We start from the raw sequence: 25,747 nt of genomic DNA, 5'->3' as shown, positions 1-25,747 counted from the left end.
AGAATGGGCCGACTGATTCAAGCTGACAGAAGAGCAACTTTGACTGAAATAACCACTCGTTACAACCGAGGTATGCAGCAAAACATTTGTGAAGCCACAACACGCACAACCTTAAGGCGGATGGGCTACAACAGCAGAAGAACAGCAGCTGGTCCTCCGGCCATGCCCCCGGACTGTCGTGCCCAGGACTCTTTCTTGTCCGATAATGGGCACCGCGGGGCTTAAAAGGTTCATTGGGTAATGCTATGGGCACCTGAGGTTTACTTAAAGGGGTAGGTGGGTACAGGACCGGGATGCACTTGGGTAGGCTTATGATTTTTTTTACCAGCTCAGCACGGGAGAGGCAGCATTGAGAGTTTGTTTGCTCTTTTGTTTGTTTGCTTGTTTGAGGATGTGTTTGCTGGGAGAGGATGTGGACATGTTGGAGGAGTACAGGTACCTGGGTGTCTCCATCGACTGAACTGGAAGGCCAACATCAACGCTGTGTACAAGGATGGGATGAGTCGTCTTTTTCCTGAGGAAGCTTCGATCCTTCAATGTGTGCAGCAAGATGCTGGAGATGTTCTACCAGTCGGTTGTGGCCAGCGCCCTGTACTTCGCCATTGTCTCCTGGGGGAGCAGCATTGGAGCCAGAGACACCAACAGACTTAACAAGCTAGTTAAGAAGGCCGACTCCATCATCGGCTGCAAGCAGGAGTATCTGGAACAGGTGGTGGAGAGGAAGACGCTGAAGAAACTTTTGTCCATATTGGACAACCTGGACCACCCTCTCCACCACCTGCTGCAGGGTCAGCGGAGCACTTTCCATTCATCACACTCCGCTGCAACAAGGATCGTTACAGGAGAACATTCCTGCCTACGGCAATACGACTTTACAACAAGTCACTGCTTGCTAGATCCTCTGTGGATTAATTATCACTGTACATACTTTGCATTTTGCACTATACTATATATTGTCTACATTTAATTTGCTTAATTAATGAATACACTCTGCAGCTGTACATATATTTCACTCCAGTTATTTGGATTCTATTTTAGTGTGTGTATATATATATACATTTTACTTTATTTGTTTTATTTATATTATTCTATTTTATTTTGTATATATATTTCATCCCTGTTGCTTCTTTATATATTTTATCTTGTGTGTTTATTTGTATCTTAAGTTGTAAGGCGCTACTTCGACAACAAATTTCCCCTTGGGGATTAATAAAGTATCTATCTATCTATCTATCTATCTATCTATCTATCTATCTATCTATCTAAAGTTACAATAAATATCAGAAAAAACAGAAGAAAAAAACAGCATTGCTTATGTAATACATTTATACAAAAAGTTGCCTCGATTTTATTAAGTAGATCAAGCAGGATATTCTTTATCAGTGTAGTTATGCTGCTATAGGCCTAGACTGCTGGAGGACATCTTAGGATACACTGAGCTCCTCTTCTCCTCTTCTCTCTCTCTCCTTCTTGTCTCTTCAATGCACATTACTAACTCTACTTCTTTCCGGGAGCCTCTATGCTTCCTCGACTCAAGTTTCCATGGATCATGGCTGTGTCTGGAGCTGGTCCTGCCTCCTGCCATGGATTGTGGCTATGTCTGGATCGTGGTCCATGCCTACTGCTCATTATATGAATAATTTATGTCATATTTATTGAATGTGCTGTAACTGTGTTGCGTTGTTCATTCTGTACACATGACATCTATTGCTTCAGTCCATCCGGGGAGAGGGATCCTCCTCTGTTGCTCTCCCGAAGGTTTCTTCCCTTTTTTCCCTGTGAAAGGGTTGTTACTATCTTTATTTGGGGGAGTTTTTCCTGTTCCGATGTGAGGTCCCGGGACAGGGATGTTGTATGTGTACAGATTGTAAAACCCTCCGAGGCAAATTTGTATTTGTGAATTTGGGCTATACAAAATGAACGGAATTGAATTGAATTAAAACTCCCTTACCTCCAGGGATACTATTGGGCTGCCTAACTACGAGCAGCCTCATATTGGTTTGAACATGAGTCAATGCTGCACTGGAGTGTTTGAAAAATTGTTACTCGACACTGGTAGTAAAATCATTAATCAGGCCATTTATTCTTTGCAAAAAGGAGCAGAGCCAGAGATACAATATAATACTTAACAAATTGCATATCCAAGTCTGCTCTCCGAACTTATATGCATAAAACACAGTCACAGAAGCCCTCAAGGCGTCTTGCACTTATTGTGAACCTTCCTCCTGTCATCCCATAGATATGTTTTAAGCCATAAAAACAACAATGATGTGTATTGTTTTCAGTCCGGAACATACAGATATAGCAGATCATTTGACTCCAAAACTGAGCTTGCTTTGTGCAAGGGAAAGTTCACACCAGAGTCATAATTAGGATAAAGTTCACCCAGGAGTCACAGGCCATAAAACAATATGTATTCAGAGGAAATCAGTTTTTCTCCAACAATAAGGATGGAGGATTCTTTAGAAAAGATAGCTTTAAACCATTGTGGATCAGCTGGACTTTTATCAGACTATCATAGCTGCAGCAAAAGAATCCTCAGATGACAAAAGGCTAGCGTGGTGTTCAGACCTAGATGAAGAAATCACTGAAGAAGAGTGGCAGGACATATGCCGACAGTGTCAAGTCCAAACAATAAACTCGTCTGTTCATCGATTATTATCGTCAGATGCAGTTTTTGTCAACAATACTGTTGGACAGGGATACATTGATGAATTTGTGATGAAAATGCCAGCTTTATTACTGATGCAGTTCTTAATAATTAATCTACAAGAGCTGTTATATATATGTCATTCTTTATTGTTTAACTTTATATGCATCACCAGTGACCTCACTTAACATAATCAAACTGTATTAAACTTCTACTTAAAGTTGAACTTATCAATATTTACCATGACCAACATAACAGTAATCACTTTAATCTGTAAAGAAGACACAAGATAATTATTGACACCATTCGGTTTAATCAATGTGCAATACTGTAGGCCCTTATATCCCATAACAGGGGAAGTTTTAGACATTAAAAACAATTTCATTTTGTTTAGTTCTACTACTGCTGACATCCAAAGGTTTCGTACTGTTCTTCCATCTTCATAATGCCAAAATAGGGATTTCTGTATTCTTCCGTTTGACCCTCTGCATCTGTGGGCCAATACTCAATCCAGGTTCTCTCTCCAAGTATATACTGATACCTGAGGAGAGCAGAGGGACAAATGCACTGGTTCTTCAAGTGAACAGCTATGTGTAATACACTGGAACACAATCTGTCTTTACATTAAATTACTCTGTCAATAGCAACAGAAACACAGAAACTCACAGGCTCACTTGATTTAGTAATAGAAAGCAGTAAAAACATTTAAATACATAAACCACACACATTCAAACAAAGAACAAACTTACGATTGTGCTTGATCATCTCTGTGAATATCTGTGGATGCGCCCATGATAAGGTATTCTTTGCCTTTTATCAGATCTAGCGACTCCCTGCAGTGCGGATAACTGAGGAATGTGCGCAGTTTATTCAGAGGACCCACATCACTGCTTCCTGTAATTAAAATATAAGAGAACATAGAAAAGGTAAGGATTTAATGCAAAGCTAAAGGTACCATACAACACATTAGTGATGTATGCTCACATATTCCCAGTGCCACAGTGGAATCATGCTTCACAAAATAGTTGGACATACGCTTATTTGATTTCTTGTAAAGATTGATCCCTCTATTGATACCACTCTCATGACTATACAGCAAATGTGCAGACCACAGCCAGCTAACTTAGCTTAGCATAAAGACTGGAAACAGTTAGCCTGGCTCTGTACAAAGGTGCCAAAATCCACCTAACTAGCACCTTGAATATACTCTGTTTAATCAATAAAAAAATTTGAATTGTTAAAATTATAATTCCAATACAATATTATTGGGTTGTTTTCTTCAGAGTATAATCACCTAAAACTAAGAATGGTGTTTTTGTTACCTTTCAATTAATCGTTAGAGTATATTTACAAAGAGAGCGGGTCCTCTTCATTGAGATATCTATGCTGCACCGCCATGTTTCTACATAGACCAGAACGGACAAACCAGATCCAGATGGAGCAATTTGTGTCTGCCACCGTAGTTCTCCTACACACTTGACACACGGGAACATTTTCGGTTGGCTGCATCTTTACTGCTAGATGCAGCCAGACTGTACTGGAATATCTCTTGGCTCGGACCAACCAGTAACTTCCTGGAGTGTCAGCTTGTTACCTTGCAATGCAAGCTAATTTGGGTGGTACCAGTCTTTTCATCCAACTCTCTGACGAAAAGCAAATATGCACATGTCCCAAAATAATGAATACCCACCTTCTTTCAAGACTTTCTTTACCCGCACTATGTAAACATCAGTGGACACCTCGTTTTGAAACTCTTCCAGGATCACTTTGTACGCTTAGGACAGACAAGTTGCAGACTGTTAGCAGAGTTGCTTACTTACTAATCTCTCACTCACATCAACATAAATGTGTTGTATAAAAGTGCTATGTGAATGCAGTCACGCTAACTTACCAAAATCTATTTTATTGTTCACTTCAGTCTCGCAGATCTTAGTTGTGCGCTGATCATTGCTGACTTTGTCTTTCTTCTGCATACTGCAATTCTCTGGGAAAACACAATGCACAAATTAAAAACACGACTGATGACCCATGAAATGAACATAGTTGGACGTGAGAGGAAGAGTTAATGGGTGAGTGAAGCTGGACCTAAATCACAATTTTAGTAATTCTTCGGCTAGACTGCTGCTCTGATCCTACAGGTGCTTCTTGCCTCTGACAAAAAGTTCTGATCATTAAGTTACAATCTGGTGATTTACTGTAAACCAGCATTCATTTTGGGAGCTATTTTATATTTAGTCTTATTCAGCGTTCACATGGAATCAGGCAGACCGTAGACGCATAGGACGCCTTCCAGACGGCACTGGGAAAACAAACCAACACTTAGACAAAATATGTTGTTACGGTGATGGAATATAAAATATAAATAAAAGTATTTCATGTAATTATTCTAGTAATGCAGCTTTCTCTTAATATTCTATTGGAAACTTTAACAACTATGTCCTATGTCCATGAGGAAACTACACAACGTCTGATGGTAAATTTAATCGCAAAACCATTGGTATCATTTTGGGGGAACCTGTATAGGGGTTCTCTGCCATTTTTGTTCTTTCAGTTTTCTCCGGTTTTGTGGCTAGACAGGGAGGTCAGTGTTGTTTTTCCTTTTTCTACGATAGGCCAGTTTGACCTTGTGTTCTAGCTAGTGTGAGGTTTTTTTGTTTATTGTTTTGGCCTTAGAGACCCTGAAGCCTTTTGCTTTTGTTTTAGTTGTTTTACTTGTTTAACTATAAGCTGTCATTATATATTTCACCCGCCTTGTTGTTTCCCTTTCTTGTTCCACCTTTGCCATGGCTATTTTTCCTATACATGTGTGTTATGCCTGTGTACCCCTCGGCACCCTAGACAGGCCGTAACAGTGTGTGTGTGTGTGTGTGTGTGTGTGTGTGTGTGTGTGTGTGTGTGTGTGTGTGTGTGTGTGTGTGTGTGTGTGTGTGTGTGTGTGTGTGTGTGTGTGTGTGTGTGTGTGTGTGTGCGTAGTTTGGCATCATCTTGTTTACCTTCAGCACATGTGCATTCATCATTTCTACAGAGCCGCATTAGCTCTCCATTTTTCCTCTCTGGATGGTAGAATTTCACACAATGTGTTTCTGCAATGAAGAAGAAAGATATTTGAAAAGGAGTTTGTGGTAGCTACAGTACATCAGAACATTTACATTAAATACTTTGAAAATGTAATATTGACTGCTTAGTCTACTCTGACATCTATTGGTGACTCTGAGACTCACGGTCATAGTATTCATAGACAGACACAGTAGCTGGTTGAAGGACACCCACTTTCAGATCCTGTTTGATCCTAAAAGTGATCTCCTCGGGTCGTGTGTGAGAAACCTGTGGACAAATGTAAGATGGGGATAAACACACAAAGAACAAAGCAGAGAGAAAAAAGATCAAGGCCGTAAACAGTGATGTCTTACCTTGTCCAGGTAGATGATGAGTGAGCCTTTTTCTGACAGAGCTGTGTTAATCTCATATTTCGCTATGATGGGAGCACGTCCTTTGGACAACTACAACACACACACACAGACACCTACTATTTTCTGCTAATAAACAGCTTGTGAATTGTTTGTGGGTATACATGTATCTGCCTGTTCTTACTTGTTGTAGGTCACTGTTCACAACAGAAAAGCCAGTTAGCAAGCCAATATCCAAGATTGACATGGATGCATCGCTGTCCTTGTCCTTATACCTGCACAAAGAATACAAGATAATTAGGTAAGTATTATATTTAATAATAACGGCATAAAAGAGATGGAGACAAATAATAATGTATTTAAAAGTTCCCTATATAGCCATGTTGCTGTAACATTGGTCAGTATGACATCTTTATTGTACTCACAAAACTTCTATTCTCAGTTTGTATATCTTCTCATCCCCATCCATTTTATCTGCAGGAGAGAAAGTATTTGCATATATTGTTCCTCATAAGGTAAGGTACAGAAAAAAGACTGATACAATGACAGCAAATAAACAGGACGAGAGGGAGTGCACCACATTACCTGGGATGAGCTCCACAGACATGTTAAACTTCTGACAGTCACTCTTCTTTTCTTTAGGCAGTGCGTAATACAGCGACACCATCTGTCACATGGATACAAATGCAGTGTAAAATGTGATAAACTAATAGAAATGGGTCTTAAAAATAAAGTGAACAAACGATTAAAAATATATTTGGTCTCATCTGAGATTCTAAAAGGACATTTGAATACCAGTCCTTGTACTCTTCATCGAATGGAATTTGGCTTCAGAGACAATTATTCTACTGAAACAGCCACCTGTTTCTTTACAGAAAAAAAATCTAATTTCTATTGGACAAAGGTGGTGTTGTTGGAGTTGTATTTCTTGATCTCAAGAAGGCATTTGATACTGTTAATCATATTGTTCTTTTGTCCAAGTTGCCCAGCTACAATTTCTCCTCAGGTATGCTTAAATGGATTGAATCGTATTTTCTAAATAGATCAAAGTCTGTCCAAATACAGAACTATCAATCTATTGCCCTCCATTTGTCCACAAGCGTCCCACAAGGATCTGTCCTTGGCCCATTGCTATTTTCTTTATAAATCAATGATCTGCCATCAGCATGTCCTCATACCAATATCCAGATAAATGCAGATGACACTGTAATTTGCTTGCATGGTAGCAAAAAGGGACAATGTAAATTAACTCACTAACTCAATGGTTCATGTAACTGCATGGTGAAAGCAATGTTGTTTCCAACTTAACTTTTGCAAAACAGTATGTATGTTTTTTGTACCAAAACAAACTTTGGTAGTGTAGGGCCAGATGTTTTTGTATCTGGGGAGACAGGCACAAGCCCGGAGGGTTACAGAGATGTGTTTGTTAGTGAAATCAGACTTTGTAAGGGGTACTTATTAAGGATTTAGTAAAGCCTTACGGTCCGCCGTCGAAGTTGATGGAGATTACTTAAGTACATAAACTTCACGGTTACTTTAATTATTTTTTACACTACATGTCTCTTCTCACAAGGGTTGCGGTATTGTAGAAATTTAAATAAAGTTAAACAACGATTATTTATTTTTGTCCGATAATAGGCGCGGGGGGATTTTCGCGCACGGTTTCTAAAAGGTTTTAACAGAGGCAGCTAAGACATTCATGCTTTCTATGGTTGTTTCCCATATCACTTACTGTTTAACAAGCTGGTCACAGGCTAGCACCACTACTCTGAAACCACATTGGGTCAGCAACCTTTCCTATCCAAAGAGACATTTCGCCCCCAAAAAAATGTGTCTGGAGCAGCAAAAGCTATTTGATATCACAGCTTATAAAGTGTTACATATAGTCATATTATATGTACAAAAAACTATAGTTTGTTGTATTTATGACATTATAGAACAAGAATAAAGACAATTGTTGACATTGTATTGCTATTTTACCTGTTTATAACTATCAAACTCTTATGAAGAGGAGAACAAAAATAGTCATGTGTCGGCTACATTAAGGTCCATTAAAAAGACAATTATGCAGACCTTGAGTCCTATCTATATATGTGGCTAATGTGTGAGTGTTTGTCCTGTAATCAAGGTAGCAGGTTTGATACCTGTCCTCTTCATGTGAGGTTTCCTTTTTAAAACGCATATCTTTTGCTACGTTTACACTGAGCGTCCTCACTACGGCGGACTTTTAGAGCACCGCAAACGGAGAAGGACGGATCCGTTTTCACTAGCGGATGCTTCACTGTCTCATGAGCTACCACAGAACCAGCAGCAGCACTGGAGTTTGGAGACGTGATCCACTTCCTGAAAGTATATTTACTTTGCTCAGTTTGCTGTAGCAGTTGAGAAATCGCTCTTCTGCAGCTTGATACTTTTCAGCAGATGCTGTGTGCTTGTTCTGGAAGAGTCTTTCAACATTAAATGTTTTGTTGTTTGCTAACTTCTTGCCACAAATCAAGCAGCCAGGTCAGCCAGCATCATGCTCTGGAGCCGCGGGTTGCCGACCCCTGGTATAAATGTACACTCAAAATCCTTGATAAAAAAACTGTCGCTCTCATCATTGCCCTACACAAAAAAATATAACTCTTTTAGTTTGGAGAACATGATTAAATATGTCCATGTCTGTCCCATGTACAAGATTATACATGACTTGACCTCTCCTCCGTTCAAACAATTTGCGATTACACAAACTACTGAATACCGGCTCAGAAGAGGTGCAGCAAGAGGGGATTGAATTATTCCACTCAGGGAAAGTGTTTTCAGTCAGTCTGCATTTTCTGTACAAGCTGCACTAGACTGGAACTCCATCCCAGGGACCATTAGAAAAGTTAATTTAAAGGTCAATTAAAGAAATGGTTAGTTAGTACCTAGCTCTGTCAGCTCTATAACGTAACTGGTCCTTACTGGCCTCAGTCTGTCCGTGGTGAACTTTCCTCTGTCTGTCTGTTGTCAGCTTGACTTTGCCGGTCGACCATCATCTACTTGCATGCATGTCTTTTATTGTTGTTTAGCTGTGTCTGACTGATTTATATATTTCACATACTCTGCATACCTTTATGTTCTGTTCCTCTAACATGGATGTTTTTTAGTCTCTAACTATGCAGCATAATCTTGTCTTTAGTCCATTATAGCTTAACTCATGTTATTTGCTTTGTGTGTGTTGAATTTGTGAGCCTCTGTGTTGCATGTCTTGTTAGAACTTGACAATGTCTAAGAGTCTCCTGAATGATGATACTATGTATTTTTAATATTCTCACTCTATTCATTGTTTGTGCATGTATTGTAAAGCGCCAATATTGTATCACTTTGTATATTTAATCTTATTTATGTTTTTAGGTTTGTTTTGTAACATCTGCTTCTCGGGACTACAGAGGAAAAATAGCCTCTTGGCTAACTCAGAATTTGAAAACATATTGTGCTTACTGTCAATGTTGCTTCTCCTGAGCCGGTGGCAGTCACTTTCACATTCTGATTTATATCATTGATCTGTGGGAATTTAAATATGCACACAAACACACAGACAGTCAGGGATCAGCAGAATAAACCTGCAGGAAACAACAGGAGTGGTGATATCAATGAGCCACAGAGAGTTTGTTTGTGTGTCTTCTCACTTTAGATGTTCTGGTGGTGTATTGGTTGTCCTTGTTGAAGTTATACTTGTCAGGCCTCGACCTGCCCGGCAACATGATGTCCACATTCAGATCATACTCTGGTTCTTTAGCACTGGCCCAGTACTCTGCTATTGCCTGGTAGACTATTATGGTAGCCTCGAGAGAAAAAGAGTGAGAAAACAAGACTTAGAATAAAACGTTCCAAGTAAACAGGATGGAGGTAAAAAGATGCAGAGAGAGGTCATTGTTACCTGAGTTGATCCATAGCCTCCGCCCACCTTCCGCTGCTTGTTAAACCATCTCACAACAGGTCTGGCTTCTTCATAGGCCTGAGGCGTTAAAGGTCCAGGAAGAAAGTTAGGGCACTTAGCAGATCTAACACCATGGCTCACAAAATGTGCACTAAATGAATTACAAAAAATATTTAACTTCACTTAATCAAAGTCAAACTTTGCAGAGATACTGTTATAACATAGTGTTATTTTATAGTAGAAAAGGCGATGATATGCATCATTTGAAAGAGGACATTCATCCTAAAGTTTTTTTTTCTTTTGAAATATATATATTTATTTCTTTCCTGTGTTCTACCATCAGCCAATAAACCAGTAACACATATACTGCTATATGAACCTCTTAACTAGTCTCACAAGTGTTTTCTTTATATTATACCTTTTGATATGATTTAAATAGCCGTTGTGGTTGAGGAGATATTCTGTATTTAGTATGGGTATGCAAACCATTCACAATTTTTGAGGAAAGTAAGTGGTTGACATTTCCTGTGGTCTGCGGTTGATTACAGTTATATTGTAGATTGTAACCTGCCAGTTTCCAAGTCTTTCATAGAGCTTCTAAATCAGTGTTTATTGTTAGGGCACAACCAAATAGCAGCTACTTGCAACTTGAAAACAGCATTTCAATGCATTGGCATTACTGAGACACACATTTCATAGATTTTTGTTTCCAACCCCTGCAACCTTTTAGTGAGGCAACATGAATGATAACTGAGTGGTGTGTTTGTTTGTAGTATGTCGCAAGTGGGACATGCTCACCTTGGCCTTGACCAGAGCAAGAAGAGCATAAGCTGTGGCCTCCAGAGTGTAAACACGTCCCTTAGGTGTCGGCCAGTGGGATAACTCTGAGGAAGACGCACACAAATAACGTTTTATTACAATGCTGTACCTGGAACAAGCTTAATTCACTGATAATACCCCAATCCCTCGTTTTAGAATATTTATAGAAAAAATAATAAGAAGAAGAAGAACGTAAAATGTCCTCAATTTAAAAAATCTATCTTTCTACATAAGAGTCTATCTTTCTACATAAGAATTTTTAAGAACAATACAGATTATTGATATTAAGAGAGATGAAAAAATCTGATATTTGGTTTTAACAAGTAACACAAACAAGCATTTCTGATCCCTTAAATTTGTAGTCCAAAATTTTTTCCCAAGCAGGACACTATATGGCTGAAAAATAGCATTGTTAAATCTGGATGACACGCTCTGTAAATGAGACACTGTTTCAAAATAACCTGAAACATATCTTTGACATTTTTGCATTTAGCAAAAGTTATCCAATAATATCGCCCAACAAACCATTGTGTTGGTCGGGCTCTAATACACTTATTATGGTAATTATTAGTAGATGTGTAATAATTAAACCCTACAACATAGAATCTGTTGCTGGGTATTAGTTTAAGAATATTGCTGTGTGACGACACCTGGGGAAGCAAACTGGTAGAGGATCTGCTGGTTCAGTTTGCCCTCATTGGCCAGGGCATATGATGTCATTGCAACAGCATACGAGTTGGTGAGGCTGGGGAGACGACTTTCCAGATAGGCCACTGCTTTGTTTATACTGCTGGGGAGACTCTGGACGACAAGAAAAGAAAGGAGAAAGAAGAAATGAGGAGAGAACAGTCAGACAGTAATCAGTTCAGTTTAAATATCCTATTCTGTTCAGGATTGTTGTCACATTTGATCCTGGGACATTAGCAGAGAGTGTCCCGCCTCTCACCCTCTCCTGTGTCTTATTAACTCGACTCAGTCCGTTACTATTTCAGTGTGGATCTAATGCTCCATGGAAATGCCAAACCAAATGTATCCATTTTGAATGTGTTACATGCTTCGAAAAACGTATCTGACCACAATTGACCATTCGGTAAACCCCTCCCCTCGAACTGCAATTGCTATTTTGGTAGCAGTATTCAAACAGTTATTTTTAGTATCTAAGACTAAAAACACAGGAGCAAAGATATAAGGAATGGATTAGACTATTCTGTGTGTATGAGTATTCGAACAAAACAAGTCTGATTGAACATTTTTCCTTTCCATACTTATAATGCAAGGACTAACTAGCTCTACATATCTGGTAGCTCTTTCTAACAAGTACACACTATTTAGCATTAGTAAAGCATGCATACACACTGAATTTATCATGTATAAAGCATTATTCCAACATGAACACTCATTAGTAACTAATTAGTATGCCATTCATAAACACAGTTGTAAATGTTTGATTCTTGATGAACAAGTTTGGGTTTTCATACTTTATAAATAATGGATTACCCATTTGTAAATGAAGTATTAATGACTTATAGATGATTAATAAGATCATTTGTAAAATGTTAGTAAATTATTAAAAAAATGCTGCAATTCATGATTAATTCAGGTAGTTACTCCTTGTTAGTTAAGTATTAGTTAAGTATGTTCTGTGACCTAATCTAAAGTGAAGACTATCTATGCCTTACAAAGCATTACAACAATTAATTCAGTATTATGGGCTAGTTATGGGCTAGGTAGCGAGCTAGAAGGCTTGTGAGCTAGCAAGCTAGCCATAGCATTAGCTAGCTATGGCTCAAAGCTATTACTATAGCTTTGAGCCACTGCTTCTAAATGCTTTGTTAAGCATTGATAGTCTTCACTTTAGATTAGGTCAAGGAACATACTTCATTAATACTTAACTAACAAGTAGTAATCTGAAATTGAAGAAAAAAATGCAGTGAAAGGAAAAACACTGTATAGCGATGAGGTACTCACATTAACAGTGGCAGCACATAGTGTGCGTGACTCCTGCATGGCAATGAGGCAGAAGGCCGTCATGGAGGCATCTGAATCGGCGCCGCGAACATCACCCTACACATGTACGGACACAAACGTGTTGAAGGGACCAGCTAGTGACATGGAATTGTTTCCATCATGTTGTTTTACAGCACTTTGATGAAGAATTGATGATAAATAAATCAGTTCACATACAATCATCTCTCCGTGGTACACCTTTCCAACTTCTATAAAAACGCCGTCAGGTTGCTGCGTGCTGAGAATCAGATACTTAACAGCGTCACAGATGTCTTTGCTTTGTACTGCTACCAGATTGTTGGCCATGGCCAACACCTTGGTAACATACGCTGTCAGCCTTAGAGAGGAGAGGAGAGAGAGGTTTCCTTCATTTGCACATGAAATATGCCCTCGTCACATAGTCAGAATTTGGGAGGAGGGTGTGGAAACATCTATATGTATGAGTTTTGGGATATTTGAAAGCCTCACCAGGTGCTACTTTTGTGTTTGGGCCACACAGCAAAAGACCCATCTATTTTACGGTAACTAAGCTCCTTCTGGTAGCCTGGACACAAACAAGAACACACAATCTGTTTGATTGACCTCTGTGACATTTTATACATTCTATGTTTTACATTCAGACCATTACTACTCAGTGTCTCTTGGGTCTGTGGGGCAGTGGAAACATGCATTGCCGTCTGTCATCCTTTTTTTCTTTTTACCACCTCTGCAATGTCAGAAAAAAATCCCACACAGAGGCGCATCAACAAGATTCCTGATAGCTGTGCCAACACCTACCGGTCTTGATGTGTTGGAGGGCTTCAGCACGTTTCTGAAAGCCCACAGTTTCCCACTGGTTGGTCTTGTCCAAATAAGTTGCTGCAATGACAGGTAGAGTCATGTGGATCATGTTCTGCTCTCCACAGCCTGAGGGTTGGTAGATCAGACTACCCATGGAGTTTCCACTCACGGCGTTCTCCACCAGTCCAGAAACTTGTTCTCTCCCTGCATTCACACGCACAACAGATTTTTTTGGGATACAAATCAACACGAAGAAACATCTAAAGAAACATGCAAAGGTCCCCCACAACCAGTGAGGAGGTCATTTCTCCTAAAGAACAATGCCAATTTACCGGCACTATATCACATAACATGCCCAAATATGACATTACATCTCACCTGTCACAGAGATCTGTGTGCTAGTAGGTACGTTTGGAACCAAATCTTTCTTAGGAATTTGACTGTTGAGAGTTTCTACTTGTGTACCATCTGAAGAGATAAACAATGGGAAAGTTGAGGGATCAATTTGCAAGTGATAAAAACCCAATATTACCAAATTACTGATTAGCTATTTATGGGTAAACTCACCAACACCGTTACTGGAGGGGTTTAGAGTTATAATCTGAGGAGATTTAACCAGTACACCTTCAGGCTGGAAAAACAACAGTTAGGACAAACGTTACAACTCACAACTAAATTTGAGTAGTCTGCTGGTGTGGAACAAAACACATTATGGCTTGCTTGTTAAAATCTTCTCTTCATTTTGAAAAGGCCGGTACACATATGCATCAAGGTTGTGCCCCGAATGATGTGTGTTTCCCTATGCTAACAGTGAGATCGCTGTTTCTCTTACCACCACTCGCAGCATCTTCATAATTCCATCATTGAGCGACGAATCTCTAACAGCTGCTTTGACCTCAATGCGGTATTGCCCTTCTTTCATGGGAATAACAACAAATGGCACAGATCGTGTACTTTGGCTCCCAACTTCGACCTCCTGACGATACTTTCCACGTTTAGAGGCTGCACTGCACACATTCTCCTCCTCAATCAGATCCACACGCACCTTGAAAACAGGAGAAAGATGGAGAAAGAGAATGAAGTATGTGTGGCTGATCAAAGATGAAGAACCCATTGTGTGGATAATAGGGATCATAGTCATCGATGCTTTATATTGTTTCCTTTGGGATGAATTTTAACTTGAGAATGGAAAGGCACACTGTCCCAGTTCTTGGACCAACCACCATTCATCAAAGACTAGAGCAAGGAGTTCATTGGATCTCTTTTTTTTGCCACTTGTTGTATGTCAGTCCAATATTCACTGTTGTTTTTGTTGGAACAGAGACTTACGATGACCGGATCATCGCTGTAGTTGTGAAGGATTGCTTTAACTTCCAGCTGCTCTCCACGGACAGCAGAGTACGGCACCCGAAGATCAATGAAGAATTGCTTCCGGACAATTACCTCTAACGGATCGCCAACACAGATTCCTTTAAAATGAGAGGGACGAAAACAAAAAAACAAGTGATGAATGAGAAAAAAGGGAGAGAGAGAGAAAGGTGTAAGGGATGGGAGAGGTTTATAGATTTTGGTCACTGAATCCTCACCATGAGTTCTTGACAGACTAATGCCAGTGAACTGCCAGGTTGTGATTGAGTCTTGCAGAGGAACATTTCTCGTCAATGATGTGGTGTCACTGAAACAAAGAAAAGGTTTTACACTTCGAGAGGTAAAGAGTAGATTTAATCCTAGTGGTGTCAGTGTGAAGTTATCAGTATATTAGTGAGGGCATATTTCAGTTGACTCACCAGTTAGGTGTTTGTCTCGGACAAGCAGGCAGTTTGATGTCTACCCACAGCCAACTTTCAGGGAACTTGGTGCGAGTAACAATGTCATTGCTGTCACTGTAACTGCTTTCATCCACCTCACCTAAATAATCATTGAAAAGGTTACTAATTTCATTCAGTATGACCATGAATAGACTCAGAACTCAGAGCTTCACAACATCCCCTGTCCCCGTCTCTTACTCCGAGCCAGTTGGAGGTTTTCCTCCTTCTTGTCAGCTCGGTGGGTTTCCATCTCCTTGCAGCAGCGCAGGAAGGCCGTGACACAAGCTTCACCATCACTGATGTACTCGCTGCGCCTCTCACATGTGTATTTGAGGAGGGTTTTCCTCATGCCATCTAAACAACAGTCACGCTGCAGCTCGTTGTTTTTATATTGACTCACTGGGAACAAAGAGGATTGTGGAGGAAATACACAGGTGAGAAGATACAGATCACCAAGTTAACTGGAAAGGCAAATTAGAAATATAAATTATGCTTCTTTAATGTACATGCCCTCCTACATTAGACCCTTGCTTTGAATGAGGTAACTCAAACAAAAAACTAAATGGCACAGGGACTTGGAAAACGAAAAAGAAAGGACGGCTTCAGTATGGAAAGTAGGAGCATGAAGAAATAGATGACTGAAAGTAAAAACAGTTTCAGCTCACTTTTATCTGTCTAATACAAAGAATGGCAAAGACGAGAACTGTGAAAGTCAACAGGACAAGCTGTCCAAAAGTAAACATTTTGAGAAATGAGTGACTGAAGATGACTGATGATGTGTTTATTGGGTAGTTTAGAGCTGTGGTTCTTACGTAAGCTGGTTGTGGTTTCCATGATAGTAGTGGCTCGTTTCCTCCTGCTGGGGGCCGGACATTTCAATTCTGGAAACACAGACACGATTTTAACTTTAAAAGGTTGGACCTTTAGACTTGATTCGTGCTTGTTATAATGTATGTGAAACTCTATAAATCAAAGTGAGGTCATTAATCTGGTTGGAGACGTGAACAGGCTGTCAAAATACTGAAAAAGGGGAGCAAGAAATATAATACAATTTGGTTTAAGATCCTGTTCTTCTACTGTCCACTAGATGCTTACCGTAAAATGCGGGTTATACGGCACACCCTTTTATGAGCCGCATCGACTAAATTTAAAGAAAAGGTCGTATTTATTCTAGGGCTGGGGCGTTAACGCAGCAAACTATTAACGGTGTTAATTATTTGATCATGCGTTAACTCGTTTTTTGTTTTTTTTGCATTGGGAGGGGCTTCATGCTGCCGACGTCGTAGTTCAGACCTGGGCCCGCGTGAGGTCAATCAAAAAAGAAAAATAAATAAATAAGATGCACGCCATAAATGCAATACAGCGGCACTGCTTTTACTTTGAAGGCGATCTACGTATGCGTGCGCTTCCGCAGCCTCACCGACCGGCTTGTTGCCAACAGACTGACAGCAAAGCACGTAAACCATACAGAGCGCTCCAGATTGAACATTAATTAAATTAAGAAAAACAATTTGTATGAAGTTAATCAATTGCTGGTCTTTAACATACATCTTTAAGGTAAGCAACAAACTGAACAGACTGTTAATGTTGTTCCCTGATAAAAGACAAATGTTTCTTCTTTCGCAAGATATTAAGCTGTTTTACATTAGAATAAAATAGTCTATAACATCTGAAAATAAATACAAAATTTAATTCAGTCATATTTAATTCAGTCATATAGAAGCATTAAAAAAATAAAATACATAATGTTTTTCTTCCCTAGCATATATTTTTGATTTATATACGGTTGTTAACTTGCTGTTGCTCCAGAGTGCCTGTTATATTGTTCTGATAACATTACTTTAAAATAAGAGCGCGCAACACACTAGTTTTTACTTCATTATTGAATTTGGTGCATAATGCGATAAATCACAATAAATCGCGATTAATCACAGAAGTTTCATGCGATTAATCAGTAAAAAAAATGTTAACTTTGCCCAGCCCTAATTTAATCATAAACGAGCAGCTACAGTTAAGTCGCTGTTGCTGCTGCTACCGCTCGCAAGCAGCCAAACTTCCTACTAAAAAACACTTGACTTCAAACCCCTTGAACTGTACATTATTGTAGATACAGTACTGCCTCAAGTACCTTATTGCTTTTATAATACGGCTACCTGCAACATTATAAATAGTAAGCACAAAATAGTTGTAGCCACCAAATGTTGTGTAACTTAAATAAAGATCCATGTGCCCATTTCTCCTAATCAAAGATATTTCATAGATAAAATTTTAAAACCTAAAGAGGGAAGGGGAGAGTAAACTAGTGTCACCTTGTCTGTAGGATGTCCCAGCAGCTGTGTTGGACTCAAATATCAGCCCAGCATCGTAAAACACACTCATACTGTCCTTCCCTCCACCTGGTGTGCAGCCGGTGTCGTGCTTCTCTACAATGTCCCAAACCTGAGCAGGTCGGAAGTCATTAACACACACACACACACACACACACACACACACACACACACACACACACACACACACACACACACACACACACACACACACACACACACACACACAAGACATAAAGTTACAATATCAAACAAACATAATCTATAATCTCACATATGTACACATGAACTCATGCAATGCATTTTTTTGTAGGACAAATTTACACCAGATATTATTTGGAGCCAAACGCTATCAAACTTGAAACTTAACATGTGTGTAATTTTCTTTTATACATCGTTTTTTAAATAAAACCCTTTTCAAATAATTTCAGAGACAAATATGAAATGAAGAAATTGCCTTTTTCTGGGTGAGACGGTGCTTGTTGTTCAGTACGTAGACGCCTTTGTCAACTGCCACCAGTCCCACCGTGGCCTCTGGATCTCCTGTGACCTTCAGACCAAACATCCGGCGAGGCTCATAGGATGGATTGGGTCTTGAAGATTCAAGCGTGAGCTGAATGTGAAGGAGAGGTCAGTAAATGAGACATTTTCCAAAGCAGTTTCATACAGAAAAAATATGTCTGAGAAATTTACAAATTCATTTATCAGTGTGTGGGTGTTTTGTTTGCCCACTTAAACTCTACTACATCAGTGTTGCGTGTCTCACCGAGCCCATGCAGGAGTCCTTGACATCCACCCAAATAGAGTCTGATACTACTTCATTGCTTTTTGTATGGAAGTAGGCTATGATGCGAAACGATGGCAGCATTTCTTTGTTAATAGGAACTATCAGGCCAATGAGAATTTGATCTATGGCCCTGTAACGGTAACTTCTCACCAGCTGACCTCTGCTCAAGATCTAGGGACACAGATTTAAACAACACTTATCAGACATGAGTTACACACAACGTGGGACACAATCAAAAAAGTAATATACGTGCACACATTCACAGGTGTAGAACTTTTTTCACCAGGTATGTGATGTCAGTGTCATGTTTTTCCTGTCGGCTGAGGTAGAGGTTGATTTTCATGTTGTCTCCTAATTTCAGCTCAGCTGTATTCACACCTGCAAATGTGACATGTTGTGATAAAACACCCAACAGATGTAATGCATGGTGTGCACTACTAAGTGTGCATGGTGCACACTTTTCCACTGCTATCTCCTTTTCCATCTGATGTTATTTCAGGATGACTCTCACCTATGTGGATGTAGTTATTGCTCTTTGTAGTATATGGGAGAGCTTCCATTGTGGCTGAAGCTTCTCGTTCAGGGCCAATACCGGCATTGGTCTTTGCCTGCAATTGAAGACACACACAGGTAAGCATACACACACACACACACACACACACACATCAGAGACCCAAGTCCTATCTCAACTTATCGTGGCTGCTAAATAGAATGGCAAACAGACATTACACTGACAAGATGAATTTCACCATTCACACACTGTAAAATAAATGTGTGAACAGAAAAATGTTTGCCAACGAAAGCTGAAATTCAAAAAGGGTAAAAGATTTCAGAGACTTACAGTGATTATCAGTCTTGGGATCTTTCCCACTGCATTGATGGTAAGCCTTGCTATGCCATTGGCTGCGGTGAAGCCCTGCACCTGGCCTGGATCCACCACCACTCTCAAGCCTTGTGCTGGACTTTCGTCAGGATTCAAAACTTCAACCTGCCATCAGAAACACAAACAACTGCACAATCAGAAATCTGACTTATATTTTCATATTATTGTATAACTCATATTATTAGATTCATTTGTAGTTCTAGGTATCATGACTTAATTGCTGGTGACCCAAACTGTTGATGGACAAATTGCTTCTTTCTGTTTGTCAAAATCTGCCTAAACATTCCGATGAAAGTTTATGACAACATATTAATCTAATCAATAACAGTAATGAAGACAGCACTAAGCAGCATGTGACTTGCACATTTACGATGTACTGCTATCTGTGTGTTCTGAGCAGTGGTGGGCCGTCAGGGCCAGCTAAGCCTTCTCTGCTGGCCCTTCCCGATAAGCTTATTGCACAGCTCCTGTTTTCCTCTGTTGCTCTGCTTCCATCCTGCAGCGCTGCTTCGAGTGCATTAACATGCCCTGTGATTGGTCAGTGGGCGTGGCAGCAACGCAACACCAAAGAACGGCAGCACACTTGCAAGCTACGGTGCTCTTGAAAACGTTGAGAGACCCGAGTGGATTTTACGATTAACAATCAAGTTAGCAGGGAAACGGAGCTCCACAGTGAAAAGTTAAGAATATAGATTGTGTCGAACGTGAGCTCTCATTCAGGGGACCCGCAGGTAGAAAATGCACGGCCCGCCTCTGGTTCTGAGTCACTATATTTCATATTATATGTATTTAAAGGAGCAGGCAGAAGTAGACAGACTTTAATGGTCCTACCCCTTTCTATAACTTAAATAATGAATTAATATTTAACACATATACAGATAAGTAATCATCTTAATGTAAACAACAACAACGAGTGTCAAAGAGACAAGGCCCCTTCCTCGCCCCTGTACCTTTTTAAAAACTATTTTTTCATACATCTTCTTGAACTCATTTATATCGGTACTTTGCTTAATTTCTTCCAACCATTCCACACATTCAGCCCACGTATTAAGATACACATGTTCTCCTAGTAGAACAAAAACAAAGTTTTTTTTTAGATTAAATCTTGCTCTTATAATCCCTCTCTCTGTCTGAGAACATTGTCTGTATGTTGCCCGGAAGTGCAAAGCCATAAACCATACATATGCTGTCAATTCATGTAAATATAAATAAGTACTTTACCGCGACATCAAAGGACATTCCTGGTTTAAAATATTTGGGTGTTTTCTTGAAGTGGATGGTGTAAGGTGACGTGACAATCTGGATGTTCCTCAACTCGGCCTCCACCATTTCACTACCTGTGGGTTGATACACAAACACAAACACTTTACACAAAAACTGATTATTATTAAGAGTATTTTCTTTCATCTATTTATTCATCCCCTGATTTTCATGTTAAATAACTGATACAGAAATTCTATCTTGACATCTTTATTTTCTGTTCTCCTCTTGTTCCTGTTTGGGGATTTTCAGACACTAATAATGATGTTGTTGGTAGTTGCTTTGATCAAACACACTGAAAAGGCACAAACAAACAAACAGTCTCCCTTTCTTACCGCTCGCTGTCAGCACACTGACGGCCACGTATATGGAAGACCCAACCAGGTCAAGGATTTTTGGGAAAGTATTTATGATGTGCTCTCTCCTCAATGTGACCTCTCCCTCACCTTCCTGGATCTAATGTGACATAATATAGAAATGCATCTTCAAATACAGTATAGTGAACAGCCTGGTTTAACCTTCCTCTTGTGTTAGGGTCGGCACCGACCCGTTTTAGGTTATACATGCATAAAATAACCACATAAAATGTGTCTATTGCATCAAGGCTTTTTGACTTTGTCAGGTACCTCTATTTCAACAAAATAAAACAATTTTACAGCTGATTTAAGACATGGGTCAAAACCGACCCGTTAATACAAGAGATGGTAATAGGAAGCTAACACAAGTGGAAGGTTAATTCTGAACATCCTATATAAATAAAATATGTCGATAGAAATGCAACAATTTAGACAAAATTCCTGCAGACGTATGAATAACAGGAAATGACGTCCTGCAAAACTTAAAACAATACAACAAAAGTGTAAGAACGTGCTCACCTGGACACTCTGAAGAGAACTTGGGAAGCTATGTTTTCCACCGTCATGCAGAACTCCAAATACCACAATGGCCTTCCCATTCACCTCTTTACCGAACAGATACCTAAAGCCACAAGACAGGGACATCTTAGCCCAAAATGAAGCAAAACAGAAAATTCTAAAACATACAAACACAAATCAGACCAAATAAAAAAGCAAAAGCGCCAACACAACCTCTGAACCACACCCTTTATTTTTCTTCCTACCAATCAAACCTGCTCTCTCAAGCCACAAAACCTTCACATACACAGCTTTGATGTTGATGGTGAGCTCTTGACTGTCCACGTAGAAGAAGGGAGTCGTAGATGTCAGTTTAACCTCATAACTGGGCAGCACTGCAAAATGGAAAACATTTTACTGTGTGTCCAATCAGGTAAAACAATTAGTGAATGTTGTTGGTTCATATAGGTTTTAAATAGAAATGCAGGTAATGATGGACTCACCGTATTCTTTGACCTCGAACTCTGCAGAATAGCTCTGCTGTGGGTTGCTGTGGAACTTTGTCACAACCTTCCACAGTCCAAAACTACACACACACACACACACACACACACACACACACACACACACACACACACACACACACACACACACACACACACACACACACCATTTAGAGACTGAATGTAACACAGGAACCGATTTTGGATTGTGTGAAGTTACATGTTTATATCTTACACAACAGAGCTGCTGCACCTAACTTGACTATTATCTACGTTGTCGTTATGTAATACATTTATACACCGAAATGTTGGTTTGTAAAAAATAATAGTTTTCAATTATATATCACAGATACAGGATGGGTCAAAAATATTTAAATCTTGCTTTCGTGAAGACGAGCTGTGAACATCTTCCCAACAACCTTTAAAGAGATCAAGTGCAGTAACAACTCAGGGGTATCATAAATGACTTACCAACCAAGTTGAAGCTATATTACTATCACAGCCAGGCTATGACTGACATAATGCTGTTTAGTTGCTGTCCAAACACTAAATTAGCAACATGGAAAGTAATTGTAAAAAAACATAACATAAACATAATTCCATGTTATCTTCTATCATGTGTATCCAAAGTGTAAATACACAACTCAACAACAAGTTGTATAAAAATATAACGTAAAATATTTAATTTAAATAACTACAAACCTGACAATTTCAGCAAGTTGGAAATCTCCAGAGTGGATCCCTGATTTCAAAGAGACTGTATCAAGTGGTAAAATGATGCCATCAGGTGTCTAGAAAGGAACAATTTTCCATAACCATTAACAGAGAGTGGTAAGTTACCAAGTTACCAATTAAATTAGTAAATCCATGCCATTTTTCTTGCATGTATTTTACTACAATCAACTTTTTTTTAGCTATTTCTAAAATGTTTTGGTTTCCCACTGTAGGGAAGTCTTTAATGTGTAGATTCACCACTAGAGGGAGACATGCATTTATTTTTACTCCCAGCTACAGCTGATTATATAATATCACATCAAATTCTGTGCTTATTATGGATAAATCACAAAACCTTAATCTCAATGGAAATAGAAGCGTCAGTTTGGGTTTCATCATCCCTCTCGACTGGCTTCATACCAGGCGTCACTGCAAACATCCTGTAATGAACTGACAGAGAGAGAAAGAGGTTCCGTAGAGGGTTGAAGGATGCTGATTCTATTTTGGGTCATGTGACTGTTTCACAATTCTTTTGAAAAGAAGGTTCTTTCACGTCACTGTAAATTACAGTCAAATCAATCAATTTGGAATAATACCTTTAGTGTTGGGGGTGTAGAGGGTCTTATCAGTCTGTATGAAGATGTACCCGGACTGAAAGGAGACCAAGACAACTTTCTCCAGCAGTCGGTCAGGAAACCGAGCTTGCAGGTACACATACTGCTTCAAGCTCGGATCCTTACTGAAGTCTCCAGCAGGGATCTGAAACCAGTATGAAGAGACACCAGTAGTGCATCAATAGCAGGGTGGGGTGGTCTAAATCATATGCATTTCTGGATTCATTTATAGATCATTTGCGGCCAAGTTATTGAAAGAAGCCAAGTAACAGTAACAGATAATTACATATTCAGTGACAGTGTTTAACGTACCGTTATCTGTCCAAGCTGCTGGAAGTTATTTGTAGTGTTCAGTGTCACAGATGTGGTTGACAGCCTTTTGTTCTTGGTTGGATGGTTCATCACAGTGATTTGGACGTTGATGTCTGCTCCAGTGCAGTCTTGACACTCCACAAAGATTTTTTCTGCTGTACCGACACGCAACAAGTTGGGGGCAGACATCACCTTCCTGCAGAGTAGCGGTGAGAGAGGAAGAAATGGAGTAGTAATATTATTATGTAGTCACTGTGTAGAAAACATTGTATTTGTATGCATTTTATGCATTTCAGGCTCTCATTCAATTGTCCTTCTAGGTTCCCGTTAGAGTCAGGATGGTGTCAAAGATTTTAAAAATTTCAGGAAATGCTTCTGAAGCAGTCATGGATCAGTCGCAGCCCCCAGTGGAAAAAAAGAGGAGATAATTGTCAATGGCGGTAAAAAAAGTAAATAAATGTTATTTTCAATAATTGTGAATCACTGTAACCCTGAGACGTCCTAAGCATACAGTAATACATGAGCACAAAACATGAGGCTGATAGGTCCAGTGTGTGCAAGATTTTCTGAACAGCCAAACAGATACAAGCACGCATGCACACAAGACCGGACGCATGATCTCCCACATGCTTACGTCTGGTGGAGCTAATAATGAAAGGTTATCACCGTTAATTACAGGTTTGCACATTTGTCTAGAGTTTCAGGAGTGGATCTCTCAGACAAGTGGTTCCAAACCTTTCTCGTATACGACCCCTCATCACAGGTATCGGCCTTACTGAGGGCATGAGTGTCCTTTTGTATGAGTTTGTTGTGTGCTTGATGAGGAGAATATTTGTATTATTTCTCCAAAAAAAAGTCAGAAAAAATAAACATGGTTTTGTTTAAAATAAATGTGTTTCATCTTCTGACACCTCAGGTTTATCTTGGTACCAATCCTCAGGTTGAGAACCACTGTCTTAAAGGCTGTGAGCTAAAGTTTCAATTCACCCAGATAAACCAACATATTTACCCAGATGAGGATCATGACTGCATGGACTTCACCCACAATGAGTAATCTATTGATTATCTGGATGAAGAGCCAGCACTGAAACAACAGAACATTTCATCATGGCAGACTCTTGCTCTGTCTGGCACGAGGCATCGTTGCGCAAACTCTGAACCAAATTTTCTTCCTGGGCTCCACCATAACCCAGGACCTCAAATGGGAGCCGAACATCAGCTCCATCACCAAGGAAGCTCAGCAGAAGATGTTCTTCCTGATGCAGCTGTAGAAGTTCAACCTGCCAAAGACAATGATGGTGTACTTCTACACTGCTATCAGTAAATCCATCCTCTGCTCCTCCATCAGTGTCTGGTACGCTGCAGTCACTGCGTATCATTCGCTCGGCTGAGAGGGTGATTGGCTGCAATCTCCCTTCCCTCCAAGACTTGTTCACCTCCAGGACCCTGACGCGGGCCAGAAAGACTATAGTCGACCACTTTCACCCTGAGTCCCTTCCGTCTGGCAGGAGGCTGCGGTCCATCAGGATCAAGACCTCACGCCACAAGAACAGTTCCTTTCTTTCCCTCTGCAGTTGGGCTCATCAACAGAGCCCGGGACCCCCACTGACTCTGGCCAAAACATCCCCAGGACTATAAAGACCAGGACCTCCACTGACTGACATATTTTCTTCTCTTTCTTAAATACACTTGCCATTGATTTAAAGTACTGTTATCTGTCTGTTATTTACCATATTGATATATTATTGCGTTATGTTTATTGTTTTTATTGTTTTATTACGTCTATGTTTATTGTTATGCACTTTTCACTGAGTCAAATTCCTCGTATGCTCAACGTACCTGGCAATAAACACTTGTGACTCTGATTCTTATGAACAAACGAACAAACTACATGTTTTAGTTAATTTTTGGGTGAATCAATTCAAGCCATGGAGAAGTGTGTAAAGGAAAGGCAGGTCTACTTACATTGGCTCTCCATCAGCCAGAGAAGTCAGGGAGGCCAAAGCCACAGAGGCCACCAGCCACAGCAGAGTCCTACTCATCCTGGATGATCCGGATCTGCAGTCAATGGAGACTCACTGCACTGAACCCTGCTTTTATTCTTCATCCACCCTCCTCCTG

At 39.8% G+C, this 25,747-nt stretch overlaps 1 protein-coding gene across 1 annotated transcript; it reads right to left on the bottom strand.

Moving 5' to 3' along the window:
• Positions 1-2,989: 2,989 nt before the first annotated feature.
• LOC306738482 (complement C3-like) lies at positions 2,990-25,668 on the bottom strand (the record flags this gene model as incomplete). Its single annotated transcript, XM_079220337.1, has 43 exons — positions 2,990-3,191; positions 3,400-3,544; positions 4,341-4,424; positions 4,542-4,634; positions 5,644-5,733; positions 5,872-5,974; positions 6,061-6,150; positions 6,242-6,332; positions 6,483-6,531; positions 6,643-6,724; positions 9,520-9,582; positions 9,708-9,863; positions 9,959-10,036; positions 10,757-10,842; positions 11,428-11,578; positions 12,746-12,841; positions 12,962-13,121; positions 13,253-13,328; positions 13,562-13,768; positions 13,943-14,032; positions 14,132-14,195; positions 14,397-14,609; positions 14,894-15,033; positions 15,151-15,239; positions 15,352-15,472; positions 15,571-15,771; positions 16,185-16,253; positions 17,682-17,811; positions 18,157-18,312; positions 18,466-18,657; positions 18,770-18,864; positions 18,998-19,094; positions 19,328-19,474; positions 20,591-20,706; positions 20,965-21,085; positions 21,505-21,607; positions 21,791-21,878; positions 21,987-22,069; positions 22,689-22,777; positions 23,056-23,150; positions 23,297-23,459; positions 23,627-23,822; positions 25,592-25,668. The coding sequence occupies 43 exons, from the start codon at positions 25,666-25,668 to the stop codon at positions 3,050-3,052; spliced, it is 4,977 nt and encodes a 1,658-aa protein (XP_079076463.1). The 3' UTR covers positions 2,990-3,049.
• Positions 25,669-25,747: the final 79 nt, after the last annotated feature.

This window comes from Taurulus bubalis (assembly GCF_910589615.1).
Source record: "Taurulus bubalis genome assembly, chromosome: 6".
In the NCBI taxonomy this organism is placed as follows: domain Eukaryota; kingdom Metazoa; phylum Chordata; class Actinopteri; order Perciformes; family Cottidae; genus Taurulus; species Taurulus bubalis.
The sequence above is the reverse complement of the archived record's forward strand: the minus strand, read 5'-3'. Positions and strand labels throughout refer to the sequence as shown.